We start from the raw sequence: 22622 nt of genomic DNA, 5'->3' as shown, positions 1-22622 counted from the left end.
CATGTAGCAGTCATAGGTTCATCATGTAGTGGTCATAGGTTCATCATGTAGTGGTCATAGGTTCATCATGTAGTGGTCATAGGTTCATCATATAGTGGTCATAGGTTCATCATGTAGTGGTCATAGGTTCATCATGTAGTGGTCATAGGTTCATCATGTAGTGGTCATAGGTTCATCATGTAGTGGTCATAGGTTCATCATGCAGTGGTCATAGGTTCATAGTATAGTGGTCATAGGTTCATCATGTAGTGGTCATAGGTTCATCATGTAGTGGTCATAAGTTCATAGTGTAGTGGTCATACGTTTATAGTGTAGGGGTCATAAGTGCATTATATAGTGGTCATAGGTTCATAATGAATTGGTCATAAGTTCATAGAGTAGTGGTCATATGTTTATAGTGTAGGGGTTTGAGGGCTGAGAACAATGACATTAAAGTCAGCTCTCGTTGACAGACATCTTCACGCACGGTATTTGGTTTGTTTACAGCCTGTGTGCAATGTGATTCCCGGCCGAACGTTAGCGAATGGTTAAATGGTAGATCCAGAGTGGCACTGGGCAGATCCAATAGTTTTAAACTTCAACAGACACCCGCCTTCAAGTGAGTTAACGTTTGGCAATTGAGTAGTTCCAGACTCTCTGTGCAAATGAAATGAAGTACGAGAGTCTGATAGGACGAGGCTACAAATTTACCTGACACTAAGGCTATTTCAGATTCTGATGAAACATGTATAAACTGACCCATATATTCACTCGGAAAATGTATGTTTGCAAAAAAAAATGTACCCTCAATGATAACACAACTTTAACAGCATTGTTTTAGGAAACAAATTCATTTAGTTTAACTACAGCATATTGTAAATTAAATAAATGGTTATTTAACATTGTTATTTGAAAGACCCGATACCTGTCAAGGGCATCGGATATTGGATAATTAGTTAAATAAAACAGCATTACAATAAAGTAATGTTGTGTTTGAGGTAGGGTATTAACCTGAAGTATGGCACTGAACATCGTATTGTACCATGAGCTACAAAACCATCTGGCTGTTGTTTTTGCTGGTTGTCATGGTATTTATGCTAATAATGCTGAACAAGGATTTCATGCTGTTAATGTTTTCTACTGACCTGTTCACTGAAATATTTAAATCAATTTAAATTCAGTCTATAGAAGGTAACAATTAATAAATCAATATTACACAATATTACTCAGTAGCATTTACTGCTGCTTCCACTCATGTGCACTTTCCCATTCATGCATTAATAACCAGTAAAGAGCAAGTACAAATGAACTTAGCTAAAAAGGTAAAATTCAATCAACTAACTCTTCTAAGGGAATGAATGTGGCAAATATATTTGCAACAGAAATTTCCCAGAATGGCCCTTCCATCAGATTCAATGCCTTTCTTCCAGGCAGGAGCGTTTGGTAGACAGCGATTCTGCCCCATTGGTTTTAAAATGCAATTAAAACTGCTATGACAGTCTCTGCCCACGCAGGATGTCTCAGGACGGCTGAGAGGACGCTGGCGTGTGTAATCTGCGACTACTCTCCATTCATCCCAAGACGATCTGTGGACTACCTCCAATAAGAGTTTCAACACAGGGAAAGCTGAGCGGTAGGGCAAAATCTGTGCACATTCACGTGGGCGGCAACCTCTTCCTGGTCAACAGCCGCTTTTGTAACCGCCTCCCCTCTGCCGCCCTTCCTTCATTGAAATGAATGGAGGGGGCAAGTTGCCGCACGGCGGTGTGAAACTGGCTTAACGCTCCCAGCCGGACGTGCCATGACTCTACAAATACTCTGCAGCTGAACTTTTCAAATACAGCACTCTCTCCTCTCCGAACTGCCTCGAGGTCATCAGATCTCTCTGCCTTCTTCGTCGCCCCCACTACGTGCATAGGGCTGCCCGACATAAGTTTGTTTACATGAATACTACTCCAGCTGTCCCCGCAGTTAGGTGTAATGCTTCACTGCAGCAACATCATCAAAACAAACTACGCCCCCTGCTCTGCATCAATTGCACTGTGACCCCTGTTGTAGCCTCCACTAACAGGGCTGCCATGTTCATGTTACTGAATGCTCGCTCACTCAATAACAAAGCCCTACTCATTTATGATATTATTTTGGATAAAAAGCTTGACTTCCTGTCTGACAGAGACATGGCAGAGCCAGCAGGACTTTGTAACCCTCAATCAAGCCACTCCCCCAGACTATGTACATCAAGAACCCCGTAGCCCTGGCCCCGGTGGTGGGCTAGCTGTCATTCACCGATCTAATTTACAGGTCAAAGAATTCCCAGTTAGCTCCACTTTATTTGAGTGTCTCCATTTTGCACTGGCAGGTGCTACACAGCTTCAAGTTCTTCTTATCTACCGGCCCCCTAAAGCCTCCACCCACTTATTGTCAGAGCTTTCTGGGTTGCTCGCCACCATCTGCCCTTTGTACCCATCTACCATTCTGTTGGGTGACTTTAACATCCATGTGGACTCCGCTAACTGCCCCTTTGCTTCTGATTTGATGTCACTATTGGACTGTTTTAGTATTGCCCAACATGTGCTTGATCCAACTCATACCAAAGGGCACACCCTTGACCTTGTGTGCCCCACTGGAATCAGCCCCCGTCATCTCCAGTGTGATGACCTGGCTATATCTGACCATCTCATTCTCTGTTCCTGTGCCCCTACCCAGTCAGCCCAGTAATCAAACGATCACATTCCGGAAAATCAAACAGGTGTGCGCATCCCTTATGTCTTCTACCCTAGCGACCCACCTGGCCACCCCCCCTCCTAACACCTCCGTGGATGGTCTGGTGGAACATTACAATACTGGTCTCTCCCTCAGCTTGGACTCAGTCGCCCCTCACATAACTCGACTGGTCTCCTTCTCACGCCCCGCTCCCTGGTTTACTCCTGAGCTCCGCCTCAGGAAGGCAGCTGGCCGCCGGCTTGAGAGGCGCTTTAAGACATCTGGCCTCACCGTACATCATGAGGCCTACAAAGACCATATCAGGGACTACAATGAGGCTCTGTCTAAGGCAAAGACACTCTACTACTCCATGCTTATTAATAACCAACAAAACCACCCCAAAAAGCTTTTCAAAACCATCAACAGACTCATGCGCCCACCCGATGCTCCCCAACCCACTGACGCCGTAGACCTGTGCTCCAGGTTCTTGGATTTCTTCCAAAACAAAGTGGAATCCATTCACAACCACCTTCTGCAGCAGTCTACGCCACCCTCTTCTACTCCCCCCCATCCTGGTGCCGACACCCCTACTGCCTGTCCACTGCAGTTCTGTTTCTCCTCTTTCACCACACTGGACTCTGACCAGGTGCTTGACTTGGTGTCCAAGGCTAAGCCCTCTTCCAGCAAGCTGGATCCTATGCCTACCACCTTGGTGAAGACCTGCCTCTCTGTCATCTGTTCCTCTATTGCCGCCATCATCAACTGCTCACTGGACTCCGGTGTGGTGCCTTCAGGCTTCAAAATAGCAGCAGTTATTCCCACCCTGAAAGCCTGGTCTGGACCCTGACGACCCAAACAACTATCGACCGATCTCCAACCTTCCTTTCCTAAGTAAAATCCTGGAAAGAGCAGTGGCTTCCAAGCTCCAACATCACATGTCCCACCATGAGCTCTTTGAACCCCTCCAATCAGGCTTCAGAATTCGATACAGTACTGAGACCGCCCTCACTAAAATCACCAACGACCTTCTCACTGCCGCCGACAATGGCCTCATCTCCATTCTCATCCTCCTCGAACTCTCTGCAGCCTTTGACACAGTGTCCCATTCCATCCTCCTTACCCGTCTCGCTGAGCTCATCAGCCTCAGGGGCTCAGCTCTGGTTTCAGTCCTACCGTTCCAACCGCAAACCGCAAATGTCACCCTGAAAGATGCCAAATCCAGCCTGGCTCCAGTCAATCATGGCGTACCGCAGGGATCTGTGCTCAGCCCTCTCCTCTTCACCATATACATGCTCCCCCTTGGCCAAATTATTCGTCACCACGGTCTCAGTTTCCACTGTTATGCTGATGACACTCAACTATACATCAGCACCAAACCCTCCACTCAGCTCCCGCCTGGTCCACAAATCAACTGTCTGCAAGAACTAAAAACCTGGATGACCTCCAACCTCCTCAAACTGAACAGCAATAAAGCGGAACTCATAGTGGTGGCCCCCAAGTCACTGCTCAGGAAGGTTGGTGATCTACTCCTGGAAGTGGATGGCTGCTCCATCATCCCATCACCCGTAGTCCGCAACCCGGGTGTCATCCTGGACCCCCCCCTATCATTCCAGTCCCACATTAAGAACGTCACAAGATCTGCATTCTACCACCTGAAGAACATCGCCCGACTCCGACCCTCACTCTCAGACTCGGTTACTGAAACCCTGATCGACTGCTTCATTTCTACCCGCCTGGACTACGGCAACGCCATATTCACCGGTCTCCCCTCTAAAACCCTGGACAGACTGCAATATGTGCAGAACTCAGCTGCCAGGGTCTTAACTGGCATTAAGCCCTGGCAGCACATCTCCCCCACCCTGATGCAGCTCCACTGGTTACCAGTCAAGTTCCGCATTAAATTCAAAATTTAATGCGGAAATTCAAAATTCACATACAAGTCCCTTCATGCATTGGCCCCCCGTTACCTCTCTGACCTCCTCCACCCCCCTGCGGTCCCTCTGGTCCTCTGACGAGGACCACACTAATGTCTGTTAAAAGAGGCTGGATTAACATGTTCAGGCAGAATCAGGGGAAGCCAGATTTCAGGAGGCTCATGCCTTCTGAAGGCTCATGCTGAAGCCCTTACCTGGGGCAAACCTGGTCCAGGTCAGGTTAGCTCTGAGACAACTCCCACCAAGCCTGTAGTCTCATTGGATTAGATAACAATAACAAACAACTAGAAATTGTCATATACATAAGTCTTGTATTCCAAGTTTATTATTTTCCTCATTGTCAGTATTTTACCTTAACTAACAATTTAATAGCAACCTAAAGTAAATTTAACTGATAGGCGATTTCTATTTAGACCCTTCGTCAAAGTGTCTTCGCCTACACATTGAAAATGTAAACATGGATTTGTGTGAATCTACTAAACAATAGGTTCTCCCTTTGGACCTAGTTTAACATAGCTGAGCCAGGGGGTCTAGGGGTACCGTAGCTGAGCCAGGGGGTCTAGGGTACCGTAGCTGAGCCAGGGGGTCTAGGGGTACCGTAGCTGAGCCAGGGGGTCTAGGGGTACTGAGCCAGGGGGTTGAGGGGTACTGAGCTAGGGGGTCTAGGGGTACTGAGCCAGGGGGTCTAGGGCTACCGTAGCTGATCCAGGGGGTCTAGGGGTACCGTAGCTGATCCAGGGGGTCTAGGGGTACCGTAGTTGAGCCAGGGGTCTAGGAACTCAGGCTTTAGCACTTAACAGCTTAGGCGGCCGCTGAAGCAAAACATACCTACGGCCTTAACTATGACGTCCAACAATAAATACACATATATATATGTTTATATATATATATATATATATATATATACATATGTATATCTTTTATATTATACAAAAGTATAAAATAATCTAAACTTCACTCTCTGTGTATAGATCAGGCTGCAGGTCCACAGTCTGACAGCCTATATGAAATAAGCATAAATGGTCTACCTGTAAAAGACTGCCCCCCCTCCCCCACCGTCAGACAGCACCCCCCCTCTACAGTCAGATCAAGTTGAGTAAGGCGCATATAAGATGATACAGTTTTGGAGAACCACAAAGGTTAGGAAGATCGATATTTTGAAAGGATTTCTATGTGAACGATCCAACCGCAGTATAGTAACTGTTCTCCAGGAGTCACGAATTCAAAGGCCCAACAAAATGGACAACAGACATCCAGAATACTGAAGAACTGGTACTGATCAAATGTCATCCCTTTTACTAGGCTTCACTGGGTTCTAATTGGTGCCAACATCACATTCAAGACACTGGTAGACACCCAACTGTGCTGCTTATTAAACCCTTTGTATCTTTAATCACTGGTCAGACTCTAAAGTCCCGCCCACACACTTTGGTACGTTGCCTAGCAACATTTCTGCATGGATTCAGATTCAGTTTTGAAAGAAAGGTCCCTAACTTCCAGTTCTTTTTTGCCATAACTGCATCAAGCTCTCTACCTCCTAAGGAACTGTGTTTTCTCCTTCAAAAGACGGAAATAAACATAATGTTCCCCTGAGGACCAGAGCCCACCAGCGGTAGGTCTGTACTCACAGAGCCCACCAGCGGTAGGTCTGTACTCACAGAGCCCACCAGCGGTAGGTCGGTACTCACAGAGCCCACCAGCGGTAGGTCTGTACTCACAGAGCCCACCAGCGGCAGGTCAGTACTCACAGAGTCCACCAGCGGTAGGTCAGTACTCACAGAGCTGTGCATGCGGGCGGGCCAGAGGAAGGCGGAGCAGAGCAGAGAAGAGAAGTCCACCAGCCAGCGTCGCGCCCGCTCGCCGTCGCCCGCCATCATGAGGAACAGGGTGGCGGCCAGCCAGTCCTGGCCCGGGTGGAGATCTGGGACGGCAGCTGGAGCTTAGGGTTGAGGATGTGTGGCTTTAGGTGAGGAAAAGCTATTGACCAAACTTTAAATAAAATAAAATGAGGATTATAGACACCAATATAGGAAATCCAATCTCAGTCCACAGCATGAAACACAGACGAGTGTTTGTTGTTGTGCTAGACCTTGACCTTGATATGTAGCCGGTTTCGTTGGAATATTAGTCTGCAACGCTATTGTGAAGCTAATGCCTAATTAATTTACACATTAGAGAACAGAAATGGGGCATTGCTGGCACTGCATTATTGTTTCTTAATGTATTATTCATCATTTTTGGACTGGTTCACGAACTCAGGGCAAGATACAGCGAGTACTATCAGGTTTAATGTCATAAATGTGGAGGTAATTACACTGCACTGAAACTACAGCGATTTTAATATAAATTATTGTTTTTTTGTGTATCTGTAGTTAACAGTGTTTGGTAATGGCTTACAAATGAGAGTATTATTAGGTGTTAGCGGTTTGATTGTAGGCGGGAATAAGAACATTGTTGTTAATAATTAATAATGTTCTGGTGTATTCAGGGCCTGGAAACTAATGACTTCTAAGTAACCCACACATTAGCATGAAATTGCTTCCCAACGGCCATCCTACTATGCTGTACAAAACATGGCCAACAGTGACTAGGTATTCATAACAAACATCTGTGGCAGACTGCAGGGAGGAGTGAGGTGAGTGGTAGGTCTGGCCTACCATACATGGACATACATGGACTTCCTCCCCTTAACGAGGCAGGCCTGAAGGTCATCAAGAGGGAGTGCTTGCAGGTAAAAGACAGAGCAGGCTACCACAAGGGGAAGAAAGGCTAGCACACTACAAGCAGGATCTGTGCGATCGCCTGGAAGAGCGGTACGGCCTTAGAGAAAGGGATAGGTGGAAAGTGTTGGACTGATACAAACGGTATCCTAGAGGAGGTAGATGAGCCTTTTCCCACCCTGGGGGTTTAGTTTACGAGGTAAATAACCCATCCCTTTGAACTGCTCTCTGTGTGCTGTGTCGTTGTATCTGTCCAACTTGGTGGCGTAGAAACCCCACACCCACAGGGCCGCTACACATCATATATGTCAAAATAATGAAGCTAGATTCATTATTAATCAGGCGTTGGAAGGGGACAGAAAACATAGACCCACCATCCATTAAGAGGGCCATCATGTCCTCTACCTTTGCTTATATTACAAAGGTTACTTGTGGTTTATGTATTTTACATTTATTTACGAGTGCTTACTTGAGTGCTTACTTCTGTGTTTGCAATAGCGGCCCCTTCATTATTACACCACCGCTAGACATTTGTTACGCTCAAATGGTGGTGAACATTATGGCACAGGCAATCATAAATAATGTAAGTAGACTTTTCCCCTAATGTCTATCCCTATTTGTAGTATTGAAAACGACCAGTTTTATATTAATTTGAATTGTAATATTTAGAGGTAATTAAAATAGGACTTTCTCAATGGACATCTCGACAAACATAGTTTCTTCTGTCCTATACAGAGTTTAGCTTTTTATATCTTCAAACCAAAACTATGAACCAAAAATACTGCTATTTGTAACCCATCGCGTTATTATTATGTGGGTTGACTACAAACAACATTATCTACATCAGCTGTAACTATGTTCTCTCAGTCTATGTTTCGTGTTATAATGGACAACTAAGAAGAAGAGAGCCCAAACTTAGAAGACTTCCCCTTCCATTCATCACAGAAGCACCACAGGGCTTTTCAGTGGAACAAGACACACCAAGGTCAACCCTAAGAAGGGCCAAAGCAACAAGGAGATACTTTAATGCTTGAGTTACAAGAGTTTTCAGTAATGGCTGCTGCACAGTGGGTACAATTAAAGATCCCATATCATGCTTTTTGAGGGTTAATAATTGCATTTGGGGGTCCTACTAGAATATTGTTACATGCCTGTATGTTAAAAATACCCCTTATTATTCTAATTTCTGCAAAACTAATTTGGCATCTTTCAAAAACGTTGTTTTGTCTCAAGTCGCTTTAAGGCCCCCCTTGTGATTGGTCAGCGGTGAATGGCTGACCAATCTGCTGTGATAAGTCAGCACTCCCACTCTGTTGCGATTGGTTGAACGCTTTGTGGGTGTGTCTGCTAATTCCCACCCCCGAAGAGTTGTAAACATTGCGGGTAGCCGGAATGTTAATTGAATGTTAATTCGGAACCCAATTATTGAGAGGGTTCTCGGTGGACGCCAATACTCCCCCTGACTCCGACTTAGATTTTTCTAGTTTAGCAGACGTAAAACATGTATACATACGGCATACAACAGTCTTAAGAAAATGGAAAGTAAAAAAAGCAAGATATCATCCCTTTAAAACGAATGGCTGAAAGTAGATTGAGACGGCAGTCGTTAGTGCCAATAGATACACTGACTTTCTCTAAGGCCTGTGGTCTAAAATAATCAACCAAGGCCTGCTGGCCAAAGGCGTACAGCCGTTGGTCCGAATTCTGACCTCGGTCAGTTTGGCCAGTTCCCGTGCCTCTCCCAATGTGTGGGGCAGGTGGCTGAGTCCATGGCGGTGGCAGTGAGGATACTGGGGTGTGTTGTGGCTCGCTGTGCAGCCAGGAAGAGGTGGCTGTGTTTCAGCAGCAGCGCCAGCTCCTCTGTACCCTCGTCCTTCAGCAGGCCCAGGGAGCGTCCGTACCTGGGGAAGAGTTCACACATTATGAACACATTCATGTTCATTATTACCCAAAGCTCATTTTCACATTAGTCTAAATACTTTTAGGGGTCAATTCATACCTCCGGATTCGGACGAAATTCGTCCGTCCGTACCAACCGTTGTCTCCGGGACTACCTTTCATACCTCCGTCCGGTTTCAGCGTTGTTATGGATGTTACGCAATACATTCTCTAGAGGGCAGTGACTGTCGTGTCACAAATTACCGCCATCGACAATCGTAAACATGGCATCTGTAGAGGAGATGATAATGCTTTGTGTCATCCGAAAATGGCAAAAGAAAAAGACGCAAAAAGTGTAGGCCTACAGAGCGGTGGAATGTTACACCCCTCACCAACCCGCAGATTCTCTCCTCAAAATGTTGCACCATTTTTAAATCACCAGTTACAATTCATTGCCAAAGCAGGTGAACAATAAAACGTTAAATACAATATATATATACATACCAGATACTATACTACTCTCTCTATTTTCGCAATTGGTTGGACTTCTGACCCTATACTGCCGCCTCGATTTCCGTTGGTATTGCTCCGCTTCTACCGGAGCACTCCGGATACGCAAGCTCAGAGGCGACGGACCCACTGACAGACAAAACGACCTCCGGGACCGAATGAAAGGGTTCCTATTTCCTATCCGTATTTACCCTAGGTTGTGAATGGGCTTTAATGCGTTCATAGAATGTTACACGAGATGTGAAAGTTGATATCCTAGTTTTCAATCTTTATGTGTTCTCCATATATTGATGTACGATATACATATATCTATGTATCTAAAGATATAGATATAGACATACATACATACAGTGTGTGATCTCTGAAAACTGAGGGGGGGGGGGGGATTTATTGCTGAAAATAAATCAAGCATTTCAGAACTTGAACTTCTTCACTGCATTTGCAGGAATATTTTAATATGTTTTTCTTATTTAACTCATCAAGTAACATACAACAATATTTTCAATCTAATAGCCTGACTTGAACTTTCCTCATGTGGACGCATAGGGGCTACGATCATTCGCAAAAAAAAAAACATGCAAGAATTAAACCTCCCTTCCAATACCATAGACAGTGCCACTCGGCCAGGCATGCAGAAACACTTATTTATGAATGAATGAATAATCTCAATCCAAAAGTACAAGGTGGCATCAAAGTAAAATAAAAATGCTACAGTGTAGGCCAATGCTATATGCTATATACTAAAACTGCTTTGGTGACAGACCCCCGTCGTCTTTTCTGAAGCATGTGGCCCCTCTTTCACCCACATCTCTGCCAATCGCTGGGCAGGGAAGGATCAACCCCTGGTCCATTTACTGATATGAACAGTAGGCGGTTCAGGGTGGAGAGGGTCTAATGTTTCTGTCTTCTGTGGGAATATGGTTCATTGCGCTGAATCCCACTAGGCACTAGGCAGTTGACACTGGGAGTGTGGAGACAGTGGTGAACACTGTAGCATGGAGCAGCAAAATTGGGTCTTCTGTGACACCAACACTTGAATGGGTAGAACTCCTCGAGGAGTAAGGGACTGGTTGCGGCCTCAAAAGCAGGAGACTTGTCGTCCCCATACAGGATGCACTTGTCCTCATCAGATGGCTATCTGACGAACTGGACTGATAAAGAGCCGCTGCAGCCGTACTAATTCCGCCGTCATTCAGCCTGTGCTAAATGTTGTCGGCCAGGGAAATAGAAAATCTTTCAAGAAAGACCTCTGCCTTCCAATAATCTCTGTCGCTAGGCCGAGACACATACACTCCGGAAACTTTTAAATTCCTCCTTCAGGCATCTTGCACCACACACCACAGCTGGCCTCATAGACCTCAGAATCCTCAGTGTAACACCTCACACCACAGCTGGCCTCATATATCTCAGAGTCCTCAGTGTAACACCTCACACCATTGGCCCTTGGTGCTGTGGCCTCTCTCCTTTGCAGAAACAGGGACAAGGCCTGCAGACGCGCCAGCGCATCTCTTACCAACGGCCTATCCACCAAAGAGTGTCATTGTGTCATTTTACCATGAACACCCAACATTTGGCCCCCTCTATGGAACATCTGGATTTCCATCTGGATCAAGGCTCCAAAGAGTTTGACCAAGGCTGGATAGCTCTGCCAGAGAGCTGTAACAGACATGTAGGATGAGGACAGCCAGTCAAACACTCTTCCTATCCTGTGAGCGTGCTTCCCCATATCAGAAGCCGCAGACTCAGGGCTTTGAGAGAAAAATGATTATAGAGAATCAATGAACATCTGAAAATGGCGTGTTTCAAAGTGTTTCACAGGATCATGGACCGCGAGTTGTCACTTGTTGTTGAAACAGGTAATAACGGTCAGGATGGGGTCTATTTTCGCATGTAGGAGTGTGGCTGCCCCTCTGTATCAGCCCATCATAGCAGTGGCCCCATCAGTTGCAAAGCCAACAAGCCGGGAGGGAAACATGTCTTAAGAGATTGCCGTCGTAGGAAAGCTTTGGAGCAGGAAAGTGCAACATTTCTTCAGAGATGGCCATCCTATGAAGGCTTTGGATCAGGATGTCATGGTGCATCCAGTGCATGACTGCACTGGGTGACCATGACTTTTTTTTTTGATTCCTTGTCATAGGGAATCCTAATATAGATGATTAGGCATGTTTTGTTTGACACACTGCTCTCATCAATAAGAACACTGAACTTTTGATACAGTCCACTAGCTGAGCCGTTATTTTTTCTCAAATTAATATCAGCATATAACGACAAGGCTTGTCATAATGCAGAATACATCGACAGTTTACACCATTAAGATGATGCACTTCCACCAGCTGTGGCTTCATTTTGAAAGACAGGTTATTTTGGCAGACCTTCTAGGCTGTCCACATGCAATTCTCAGTTACTTTTAAACTCTTCTCATTGTGATTTATCCACAGAGCTGCACTGTTATCTAGTGCCTTTTCAATTGCTGTCTCTCGTCTTCTATGAAACCTTTTTTCATCCATAGCCTCAGTAGGCGAAACGTTAGCTGTCAGTCTGGGTGGTTTGGTCCTTGTTCATTGAGTCAACCTGGGATTCTGAGCTCCGCTGAGGCTGAGAGCTGCCCTCGATCCGACCTAAAGTATCATTCTTAGTTAGAATTCTAGGATTTTTTTGTGAAAAAAAGAATTGGTATAAATTTTAATAGAACCAGGATCTTGGTATATTGTCCACAATGACATCTATTGTCCCACCAACAAGAGTGCTTACAGTGGGTGGTCCATTTCGGATTTTATTGTTCTCACATGAAAATGACACTATAGACATTTCAGCACTTTACATAGATTATAATACTTATATTTTTGGTATTCTATATGGTATATTAGTGAAGTGCCATTGATCACTTTGAGGGGGGGATCAATTTTGTGTGTATATATATATATATATATATATATATATATATATACACATATATACACACACACACACTGTATACATACAGTATATAATTTAGTAATAGAACAATATAAATGAGGAATATAACATCTACAAAGTCCAAGTTCAAGTAGTGATAGACCTGGATATCATTGATATAATATGGATATCATATCAATGAACGTGTTTTAAATAAAATGCCATGAATAAAGCATGCAGTACCCATGAATATCATACACAAACTGCCCTAAATGCTATTATTTTTGAGAATGACTGCGGTGTAGTATGGCAAACACTTTTATTAACAGGAAATTAGACTACAATGAATACAAATTCTAATGTCAAACAGACAATTAAGAGCTCAATGATGTTGACCTTTCCATGTTTCTGAATTCCCGGCTGAACTGATAACAGCAGTGATGTGCAGCTACATACCTGACACAGATGTTCATGCCCAACAGCTGAACAGCTGACAGTTCCACCCTCTTCACACTGCTGTCCTTAGCTGTAAAACAACAAAAAAACCATCTTAACTGAAGTCTTCTGTACCCAGATGTAAGAATAAGGCTCATAATGAAAGCATAGGGAATGGTCGGTCCATACGACCTTGCATCTGTCAACATGTTACATTTGCAAGGCTTCATTTTGATAGTGGAGTCACAGGGCCCTATCTTGCATCCAGCGCAATTGACTTTCTACACTGACCCATGTTTCGTTGCTAGTTTTCAACTGGCGCAGAGCGTTCTTTTCCCTCAATCGCCACGCGTCGGTAAATTAAGGAATGATCTTGCGCCCAAAGGGGCTGTTCGGCAAAAGGAGGAGGTGTGTTCTGGCGCAAACGTTCCCTGGTGCTATTTTGCAGTTTCAGAAAACAATTCCGCCACAAACCAGGCAATATCTTGTTTAAAGTGATTGGCGCGTTGTTCAGATGCTATTTTAAGGACGCATGCATAATGTTGCTTGTGCACCTCGCACATAAACTTTGCTTCTCTCATCTACCTAGACATAGACACACATTCTTGGTAAATTATTTGGGAAAGAACAGCTGATACAGCGGTAATAAGTTGTACTATTAAATCAATGCATCTGCAAACACCGTACAGCAAACACATATTTTCTTGACACAGACGTACAAGCCCGTAACTTTTAGGATTGATGAGTATATGATTGTGAGAAAACATTGTCTTACCGCGAGTGAGTGTTAGGCACGCGTGTGTGTATGTGTGAAATAATAAATGAATGCGGGCGCACGTGTGTGCGTCCGTCTGTTTAAACACACGCAAACTAAAGACGTAACGCATAATACAGTCCATGGCAATGTTAACAGGGGGAAACATGCATATTAGGAACACAAGCCGATAACGATAATGCATACAATACTGGTAAGAAACAATGTTTGTTAATGTATTGAGTATATCCTTAAATAGAATCACAGTTACCGCATATCATATGTGTGCCAAAATGTATTTGAGGAGACAGTATTTCTGAAGTTGTGGAAGAAAACGGTATTCCATGTGTGAATTAGGCAATATGATTTGGCAATAAACTGAGCCATTTCAGGTTTGAAATTCATGTGGTCATGCATCTGTCTCATCGGAGACTGCAAACGCGCCGCTCTTAAAGGGGACGGGAGATGGCACTCTCATTGGTTTTTTGCACGTTACGCCCAAACCACACCTACCGGTAATTAGGCTACTTCAGACCACCCCTTTTTAGATTTGCGCCGGGCGCAAGAGTAATTTATCCGCCGGTAAAATAGCAACATCGCCATAGAACCGCCCACAAAGCTACTTGCATTTGGCGCTTCTCACTTGCATTTCAGACCGTTAAAATAGGGCCCACAGTATCTCCTATGCATGTCTCCACAGGTGGTGTCCAGTAAATGTAACAGAAACGTTTTGTCGGCCTGATGTAGCGGGCTGTTGTCACAGGGGACTTCCAGATCATTCTGTTACAGACACAATGTCACAGCAAAATACTTTGTACTCCAAGTGTTGGTCATTCAAATAAAAAGGAGCCCCCTGGAATATGAATCTCTGAAACTAAACTTCTATGAGGTCAAATCAAACGTCAGAATGTTATGATTGGTGAGTTTAGTGTCCGAGGGATGATGAGCAATGGGATGTATTTGCATTGCAACAAATCTTTTGAACCTTAACAAATCTTTTGATAAAGAATCCCCACGATTCATACGGCAGACAAACGGCCATCTGGTACATGGCTATTAAGAGTTTATACGTCTGTACAGTTGGCCCTGGCTATTTCAGAATGTACCATCAGTCACTGTTTAATTATTCATAAACGTTATTACATAACAGTCTAAAGCAAAGGGAAAAGTCCAAAAAGCATGATACCACACCTTTAGGGTTACACCAAGGAGACGTTAACCTGTAGCTACAAGGCTAGGGTTATGCTAGAAATGCTATTGTTTATGCATAGGTGTGTTGTGGTTAAGGACATGCTTTAGTTGTATGCTGGTTAAGGACAGGGTTTAGGAACGTTTTCTCAGTAAAAACTCTTTTTGGCACATGTTTTAAAAAAGTAGGAATACAAATATGTGTTTGTGGGCCTTAATGGAGCCTGAGTGGACCATCACGCAGACCTGCTCGTTAATTTAACCTCAAAAGGATTTCTTCAACACCCCTCGTGTTTCTGATTGAAGTCCAAATATCAAATAGTAACACAGTCTCTTTTGTACAATCAAAAATAATCACCAGCAGATTGACGCCAGTACTGAAAGCCAAAACTATATTTGAGCTGGGTATAAAAAAGAGTTGGGTAGTTAAGCTTTAAACATATATAAATGGATAACTGTTAAAGTTGCGCACCATTAATTATAGATAACAAAGCATCTGCTTAGCAGCTTGCAAAGGTCTCAGTTCTATTTGCTTTAAAGTAAAACCCCTCAAAATATCTTCTGATTTTCAGACTCATCAAAACGGTGGCTGCGTGTTTACGTTCAGTCTTACACTTTCTCATTCACTTACCATTGGGTGGAAGTAAAACGCAAGGCTGGTTCTTATTTTGAGAGGTTGATAGTTTCCCACCCACTATTAGTTCTGCTTGAAAACTTCTCCCTAATAATCTTTTCATTTTGCAGGGAACATGGGTTTTTTGAGGTAAGACCGAGTGCTGTTGCATTACGAGTTATTATTATTTAAGGGACTCCTTTCTCTGTTTCAGTGTGGACAGTTCATTGACAAATGTACTCCACCACAGAAAAGCATGCCGACTATTTATTACTCATCATTCGGCTTATTCTTTAAGGCAATTCCCAGCCATTGTGATATCATCTTTATGAACTAGCTCTGCATGCAGAACAGATCTGGGATCAGCTTCGCCCGAGGTAGACTGCAGAATACCCCTGGTGCATACAAGACCTTTAAATTGAAAACCTGACCTAAGAGATCCACAATACGTTTCAAGATTCAATAGAGAAATGCAAATATTGTTGAGATTTGTACAAATTCAACAATCTGCCTGTGTTTCAAAATGAATGACTGCACATCCAAGCCCTTAAAGTGAGCATGTACTTACTTTCTCACGACTAATCTGAATTCAGTGTAAAATCTAACTGGTTCAATGAATATAGAGAAAACAAGTAACTAAAATACAGCCCAATAAAAGGATCCAATATATATTCAGTTCAGTTCAGATATTTCCAATCTGGATAATATTCTTCCATCTCCCTAAAACGACTCCATACACAGAATTCAAGTGTTACTTACATTGTCTGTACATTTACATTTAGGGCATTTATCAGACGCTTTCATCCAAAGCAACTTACAATAAGTACTATTGTCTGAAGAATTTGAAGTAGCATCTGCTTACAAATAGCGTTAAGTATTGCGTGTATTTAATGATGCAATGAGTAGGAGCCAACCTTTGTAGTGAGCAGGAGGGAAGAAGGGTTGGGTTGCTGCGTTGACTGATACCACCTTCTCCAGGAGCTGAGACAGCACTGAGGAAGAAAACCACCATAAAGGCTCTCACTGTCCTAAACGTTGACATGATTCAGGAACATACACGCTCAGAACACGCAGTGTTGTGGTGCTTGTTCTTCATGTGGTCAACCCAGAGTCGGACTCAATGAACATGTACAAAGGGACATCAACTACCTTGGTTGTCCATGAATTAGCGTGTTGTGGTGACTGCGACTGGATGCCTGGACTCTCCCTATGATTAACCGAACAGCAACCCGCCTTTGATTTAGAAAGTTCTGCCTGTATATTGTGGCAACCCGGCCCCGACACAGCTGCCCTGGAAGCCCAGGGGGCAGGTGATACAGGCGGTCTACCACCCTTTTCCCCCAGAGGGCGCCACGGACCGCATTGGCGTGGCCCAACTCAACGCAAAGGGGAAACACCTGCGATGGAGGAAGGCGATCAAACGCAGTTGAGGGGTATAAAAACGGAAGCGGAGACTGTCTAACAGAAGATCGTGTGGGTCCAATATAGGATCGCGGACCGGGCCGAGATTCGCTCCCCGGACGGACCACTATGCCAGAGACCTGTCCCCGAGGAGGCCGACGAACCACACGGACGGATCGCCGCATCCCAAGACCAGGACAGCGTGTCAGAGAGTGAGACCGGAACGTCCACAGAGGCTTACGGAGCCCAGACTTTGATTCATAGTTTTGCCGGGACGGGAGATTTCCCATTTTTTATGATTTAGATTCAATAAATGCGCAGTTGCCGGCTGTTTTCGCAAAAGAGACGTGTACTGATTGGGGGGAGGCGGGGCACGACAGAATCGGGTTACCACAATCTATATTTGTATGTATGTGTGTCAGTTATGGCACCCATTCCACTCCTGATCATCCCTGGAAGGAGGGACCCCTGATGAACACAGTGCTTCTTCTTCACCAAACAAAGACGCTTTCACCTTGCATTAGGAAACAAAGACGCTTTATCGCTTAGTTACTGATTCTGTTCACTAATGCAAGCATGATATTACTTTTGATTTAATGATAAGGTGGAATAATATATCAAACAGTTGTCAAAACCCCTTATCTGATGGTACAGTATTTATAGATGTTAAACATGTGACCCATTCCATAACAGTCCATCTCTTTGTCCAACGTACCCGACCCGGTGAGGCTGGAGGGCGTGGTGCTCATGTCTTTGCAGTACTGTTTGCGGCAGGCAGCCATCCAGCCCTCATCTTTCGCAGGGATACCAGACGCCAAGAATGCACTGATCTCAGAATCTATAAAACAAACAATCACACACTCAGATAATTCATCTGGATGCAAAGGTTGTGTTACCCAGAGCCAACCTGCATGTTTTTAGAGCGTGAGAAGAATACATCTATATTGCCCCCAAGGGGCCAAACAGGCAGTTTGTAAAACAAACTACTTAGTAGTTTAGTAGCTCACACTAGTTTGCATGCGTGCGTGCGTGCGTGCCTGCGTGCGTGCGTGCGTGCGTGCGTGCGTGCGTGCGTGCGTGCGTGCCTGCGCATTTTGAAGTCAGTATTTTACCTTGTTTACTTTGAGGAAGCATTGCAGCATCCAAGGTGTAGCACTGTGGGGGAGCTGAAGGGTAGCTCAGGAACATTGGCCATGGGTAGGGGTCTGGGCCCTGGAGGAGCACATGACAACTTACACACAGACTAAACCCCTTCATAAGGTTTTGTTTATTAACTCAACAAACAAGCCACGTCGGGCTTCTCGGCAAAATATAAAACTATATCAAACTAGTCTACTCGGACTAGGACGCACGTGAGATTAGGGACAAATGAGTAAGAGTAACAGTAACATGTTTAAAAGTGCATGCTCATAGATTGTTAGGAATCTGCGCACATGTAGGGGCACATGAAGTAAAGTGTCCCCTCCCCATCACCACATTGCAGTTTCTCCTTCAACCACTTGGACTACTAGCCTAAACCCTGTGGCCCCTAATAGCTATTTTCAGACTACACCATTGTTTCTTCTTTCAAGATAGTAACCAAAACTTACCATGTCAGATCATAGTGACACAAATTCTTGCCATGTCTTAGCTTGGCAACACTTCAGTGTTATCAATCACCGCATGATGCAGTTCACGAGGTTGCGTGAGTTCATAGTTCGTAAATAAGCAGAGTCAAGATATCGTCAATCATGAATGCAGAATGCCATATATGATACTGGTTGGGTCTCACAAAAAACAAAGAAAATAAACAAAAACGATTGTGGAGCGGTTACTGGGAGCCATGAAGAGCTAAGTATGGGCTGTCAATCAAGACAATTTGAGCTTACGAATGTGTTAACAACAGCCACTGCTAATCGAACTTCCCCTCGACACCATCCTCTTTCTCTTTCCCAAGTTGACATATGTGCGCCACAGAGCACTCAAAAACTCTTTGGCCTTTCTCGTCTTTGCCTCACAAACGGCACCTCTCACTGCAAGGATGAGACAGGCTGTTGACATGTCTCACCGCACGGGTGAGACAGCCTGGTGACATGTCTCACTCTACTGGTGAGACAGGCTGGTGACATGCCTCAATGCATTGTTGAGACAGGCTGGTGACATGCCTCAATGCACGGGTGAGACAGCCTGGTGACATGTCTCACTGCACAAGTGAGAAAGGCTGTAGACATGTCCCAATGCACTGGTTAGACAAGTCGGATAGGCTGTTGGCTTGTCTGTTTGCACGGGTAAGACAGGCTGTTGACATGTCTTGTTGCAAGGTTTAGACAGGCTGTTGACACGTCTCACTAAACGGCTGAGAAAGGCTGTAGACATCACTGTAGTATCACTGCACGGGTTTGACGGGTTAGACCTGCTGTTAAAATGATTCACTGCACAGTTTCAACAGGTTAGACATCCTGGTGACATGTCTCACTGCACGGGTGAGACACGCTGGTGATATGTCTCGCTGCACGGGTTAATGATAATAATAATAATGGATTGAATTTATATAGACACTCAAAGACGCTTTACAGTGAAGGGGGGACCCCCTAATCACCACCAGTATGTAGCACCCCCTTGGGTGATGCACAGCAGCCAATCTGCGCCAGAACGCTCACCACACACCAGCTTGAGGTGGAGAGTGAGGGAATTAATGAGTCAGCCAATTATAAAGAAGGGGTTAGACGGGTAAGACAGGCTGTTGACATGTCTCACTGCACGGTTTGGACAGGCTGTGGACATGTCTCACTGCATGGGGTAGGAAAGCCAAGTCCCCCGTGCCGGCATTCATAAGAATAAACACAATCTCAGAAACACAACCAGTAGCTCAGGAGGTAGAGCGGCCTGACTTGTAACCGGAAGGTTTCTAGTTCGAGCTCCTCCTGGCAGAGTGTCGAGGTATCACTGAGCAAGACACCTCACCCTAACTGCTCCCAATGAGCAGGCTGTCGTCTTGCATGGCTGACTCCACCTTCGTTGTGGGAATGTGTGTATAAATGGTTGCAAGTCGCTTTGGATAAAAGCGTCTGGTAAATGTACATTTCAAGCCAACTGCACAGACGGTTTCAAGTTGTCAGCCAAAAGGCCTGAACTGGAAGCGTGCCTGTACTGGCACAATGTCCTGGCACTGGCTACACTGCAGGGAGCTAGCGAATAGAGCTCCACTTAACAGCATCACATAAAGTAGCGGGAGCTTTACCAAAGAAAATTACATTGCATTTTTGCTGAGCCTGTTGGTCTGGTAGGCTGGGGTGGTAGCGTCGCAAAAGTACCAGCATCTAAATGATCTCACATACATTTCACTATGTGAGTAATAAAATATCCAGCATCTAAATGATCTCACATACATTTCACTATGGGAGTAATAATATACCCAGCCCCAGTTTCAGTCTCTGTTCTCAACAACCTGATCCGACACTGTTTATGTCTTAGCTTTACCCAGAATATTGAAGATGTGTTATTTGAAGGGAAGGGGAGCGGGGAAAGGCTGGCGCAGTCGGAAGAACAAGGTATTCTCAAGGCATTTTTTGATATGCAACATTAAAGTCACTAGTCGGCAGTACAACATCTAGCAGAACACAGCACATTACAAAGCTCCACATCTCCCACAACAGCAGTGTGGAACCAAGCCTTGCCTGTTTTAAACGGTAGCTATTAATAATGTTGTTTTGTTTGATCTCGTAATAATGTTTGCATGCGATACTGCAAACAGGCCGGCTCGCATATCATATGCTCTGAACAAGAAATGTCCAAACACATGAAGGTCATCTCATGTGTGATCGCACTCCAGTGCGCTGTGTGGCTATCTGCTGCAGAACGACTCCAACTCTTTGGATTCATTCCTCCAGTGGGAAACAGTGGGGCTGTAATATTAAGAGATCTAGCAAGAGGTTAGCTATCCAGCTACACTGGGGCTGAAGGAGCAGCACATTTGCCAGCGCAGGTGTGTCAGACCGGCTACAAACAGGGTAAGTTAAGCTAGTTTGAAACACAATTCTTTGATAACCTGGTGGGTTATCCATATTCCTTCATGCGTAGCGCTTCGCTCCTGTTTAATGGGGGAGGTGTTTGATGGAAGTGTAATGTGATGAAGAGGAGGATGAGCCCACCTCCTGCAGTGCCCGGGGGGGCAGCCTGCGTTCAGACGGACCTCCCACCGCGCACACCCGCACCAGCAGGTGGTTCCTCTCAACGGAGAGGCGGTCCAGGATCAGCTGCCTGAGGGGACAGGGGCCACAGGGTCAAGAGGTTACAACACAGCAGCACCGTGTTCCTGATGATACATGGAAGGAGACCGGTGGGTGAATCGGTTTGATTACAGGAAGGACAGTGATCTAACAGGAGGTTGTTCTCTGCTGAGGTATTTCTGTGGCTAGCCTGCTAGTCTCTAAGACAGGGGTCTCAAACTCGAGGCCCGGGGGCCAATTGAGGCCCGCGGGATGAAATATTGTGGCCCCCTACTTGACATCAAAGTTTAATGTTAGTGCGGCCCGCGCGTTGAGATCAAACGCACATTTGCCACGCGTTTTTATCACTTGTGATAGGATGACCTGATGTCCCGGTTTTGCCGGGACAATTCCAATTTTGAGTTACGTGTCCTGAGTCCTGACAAAAGCCACTATGAAATGTCCCCTGTTGTCAGTGATTACACAGCCAACGTGATCTAATTATATCCCGATCATTAACTTAGATTGGGTCAGTTGTGCTAAATTTTTTTGTTGAATACTTGGTATTCAACAAAGGCTGGGTCAGGCCCAGCCTGACCCAGACTCTACCTCCAGCGGCCCCCAGGTAAATTGAGTTTGAGACCCCTGCTCTAAGAGCTTCTCTCTCAGACAGCTCTCTCTAGGGCCTCCCTTCAATAGCACACTGAGAAGGGCAGAATCATGTGGGAAACAAGAACATCAGATAGCTTCAAGAGACCGAAAGAAGACAAGGAGCAGGACCGGGATGGTGACACGGCAGTAAGGGAAGTAGAAGAGGGAAGGAGGTGGCAGGAGGTGGCAGCGGAGGTTTGGCTGGAGGTGAGGCAACCACCAGTTCTTTCAGGACCACTTCTGCATGAAGTGACTGGTGGCAAACGTTACAGTGAAGGCAGAAGCACTTCAACCGTTACAGTGAAGGCAGAAGCACTTCAGCTACAGTGAAGCACTTCAACAGTTAGTCAAGCACTGCAACCGTTACAGTGAAGGCAGAAGCACTTCAGCTGTTACAGTGAAGCACTTCAACCGTTACAGTCAAGCACTTGCACCGTTACAGTGAAGGCATTTCTAATCCATCGCCAAAATAATGCATTGTTATCGGAAATAATCCATTTGCAAACACCGTCGGTTGCACTATTTTCGCATATTCATGTGCACACCCAAATGGCACGACAATTACTTGTATCATGAAATTAACAACTGTAAGGCAGCGTGGAGCCCAGCTGCTGCACCCGTGTACTTTACTTTTCTTATCTTATTATATTATAATAATTATTATATATATAAAAAATATAATAATATATAATGTGCAATATATATACATATCTTACACTCAGTGCTTAATTTGTCCGCCACTGCACACACACTCCAGCTGGCGGAGCGCACGTC

General features: G+C 44.9%; 1 protein-coding gene across 5 annotated transcripts in view; it reads right to left on the bottom strand.

Annotated features, from left to right (window-relative positions):
* Positions 1 to 22622, bottom strand: part of tbc1d32 (TBC1 domain family, member 32) — a 69450-nt gene that overhangs the window by 12318 nt on the left and 34510 nt on the right. For 3 of the 5 annotated variants that reach the window (XM_030345670.1, XM_030345672.1, XM_030345671.1), the window contains 7 exons: positions 21141 to 21249; positions 18123 to 18222; positions 17726 to 17848; positions 16524 to 16601; positions 13076 to 13145; positions 9128 to 9237; positions 6395 to 6549 (listed from right to left, as the gene is read on the bottom strand). In XM_030345670.1, the coding sequence (XP_030201530.1) occupies positions 6395 to 6549; positions 9128 to 9237; positions 13076 to 13145; positions 16524 to 16601; positions 17726 to 17848; positions 18123 to 18222; positions 21141 to 21249 (745 nt within the window). Of the gene's footprint in view, positions 1 to 6394; positions 6556 to 9045; positions 9238 to 9335; positions 9506 to 13075; positions 13146 to 16523; positions 16602 to 17725; positions 17849 to 18122; positions 18223 to 21140; positions 21250 to 22622 lie in introns of those variants that run through there. The other 2 variants (XM_030345673.1, XR_003974339.1) reach the window with 2 other exon arrangements.

The sequence above is a fragment of the Gadus morhua genome, chromosome 21 (assembly GCF_902167405.1).
Source record: "Gadus morhua chromosome 21, gadMor3.0, whole genome shotgun sequence".
Taxonomy (NCBI): Eukaryota; Metazoa; Chordata; class Actinopteri; order Gadiformes; family Gadidae; genus Gadus; species Gadus morhua.
The sequence above is the reverse complement of the archived record's forward strand: the minus strand, read 5'-3'. Positions and strand labels throughout refer to the sequence as shown.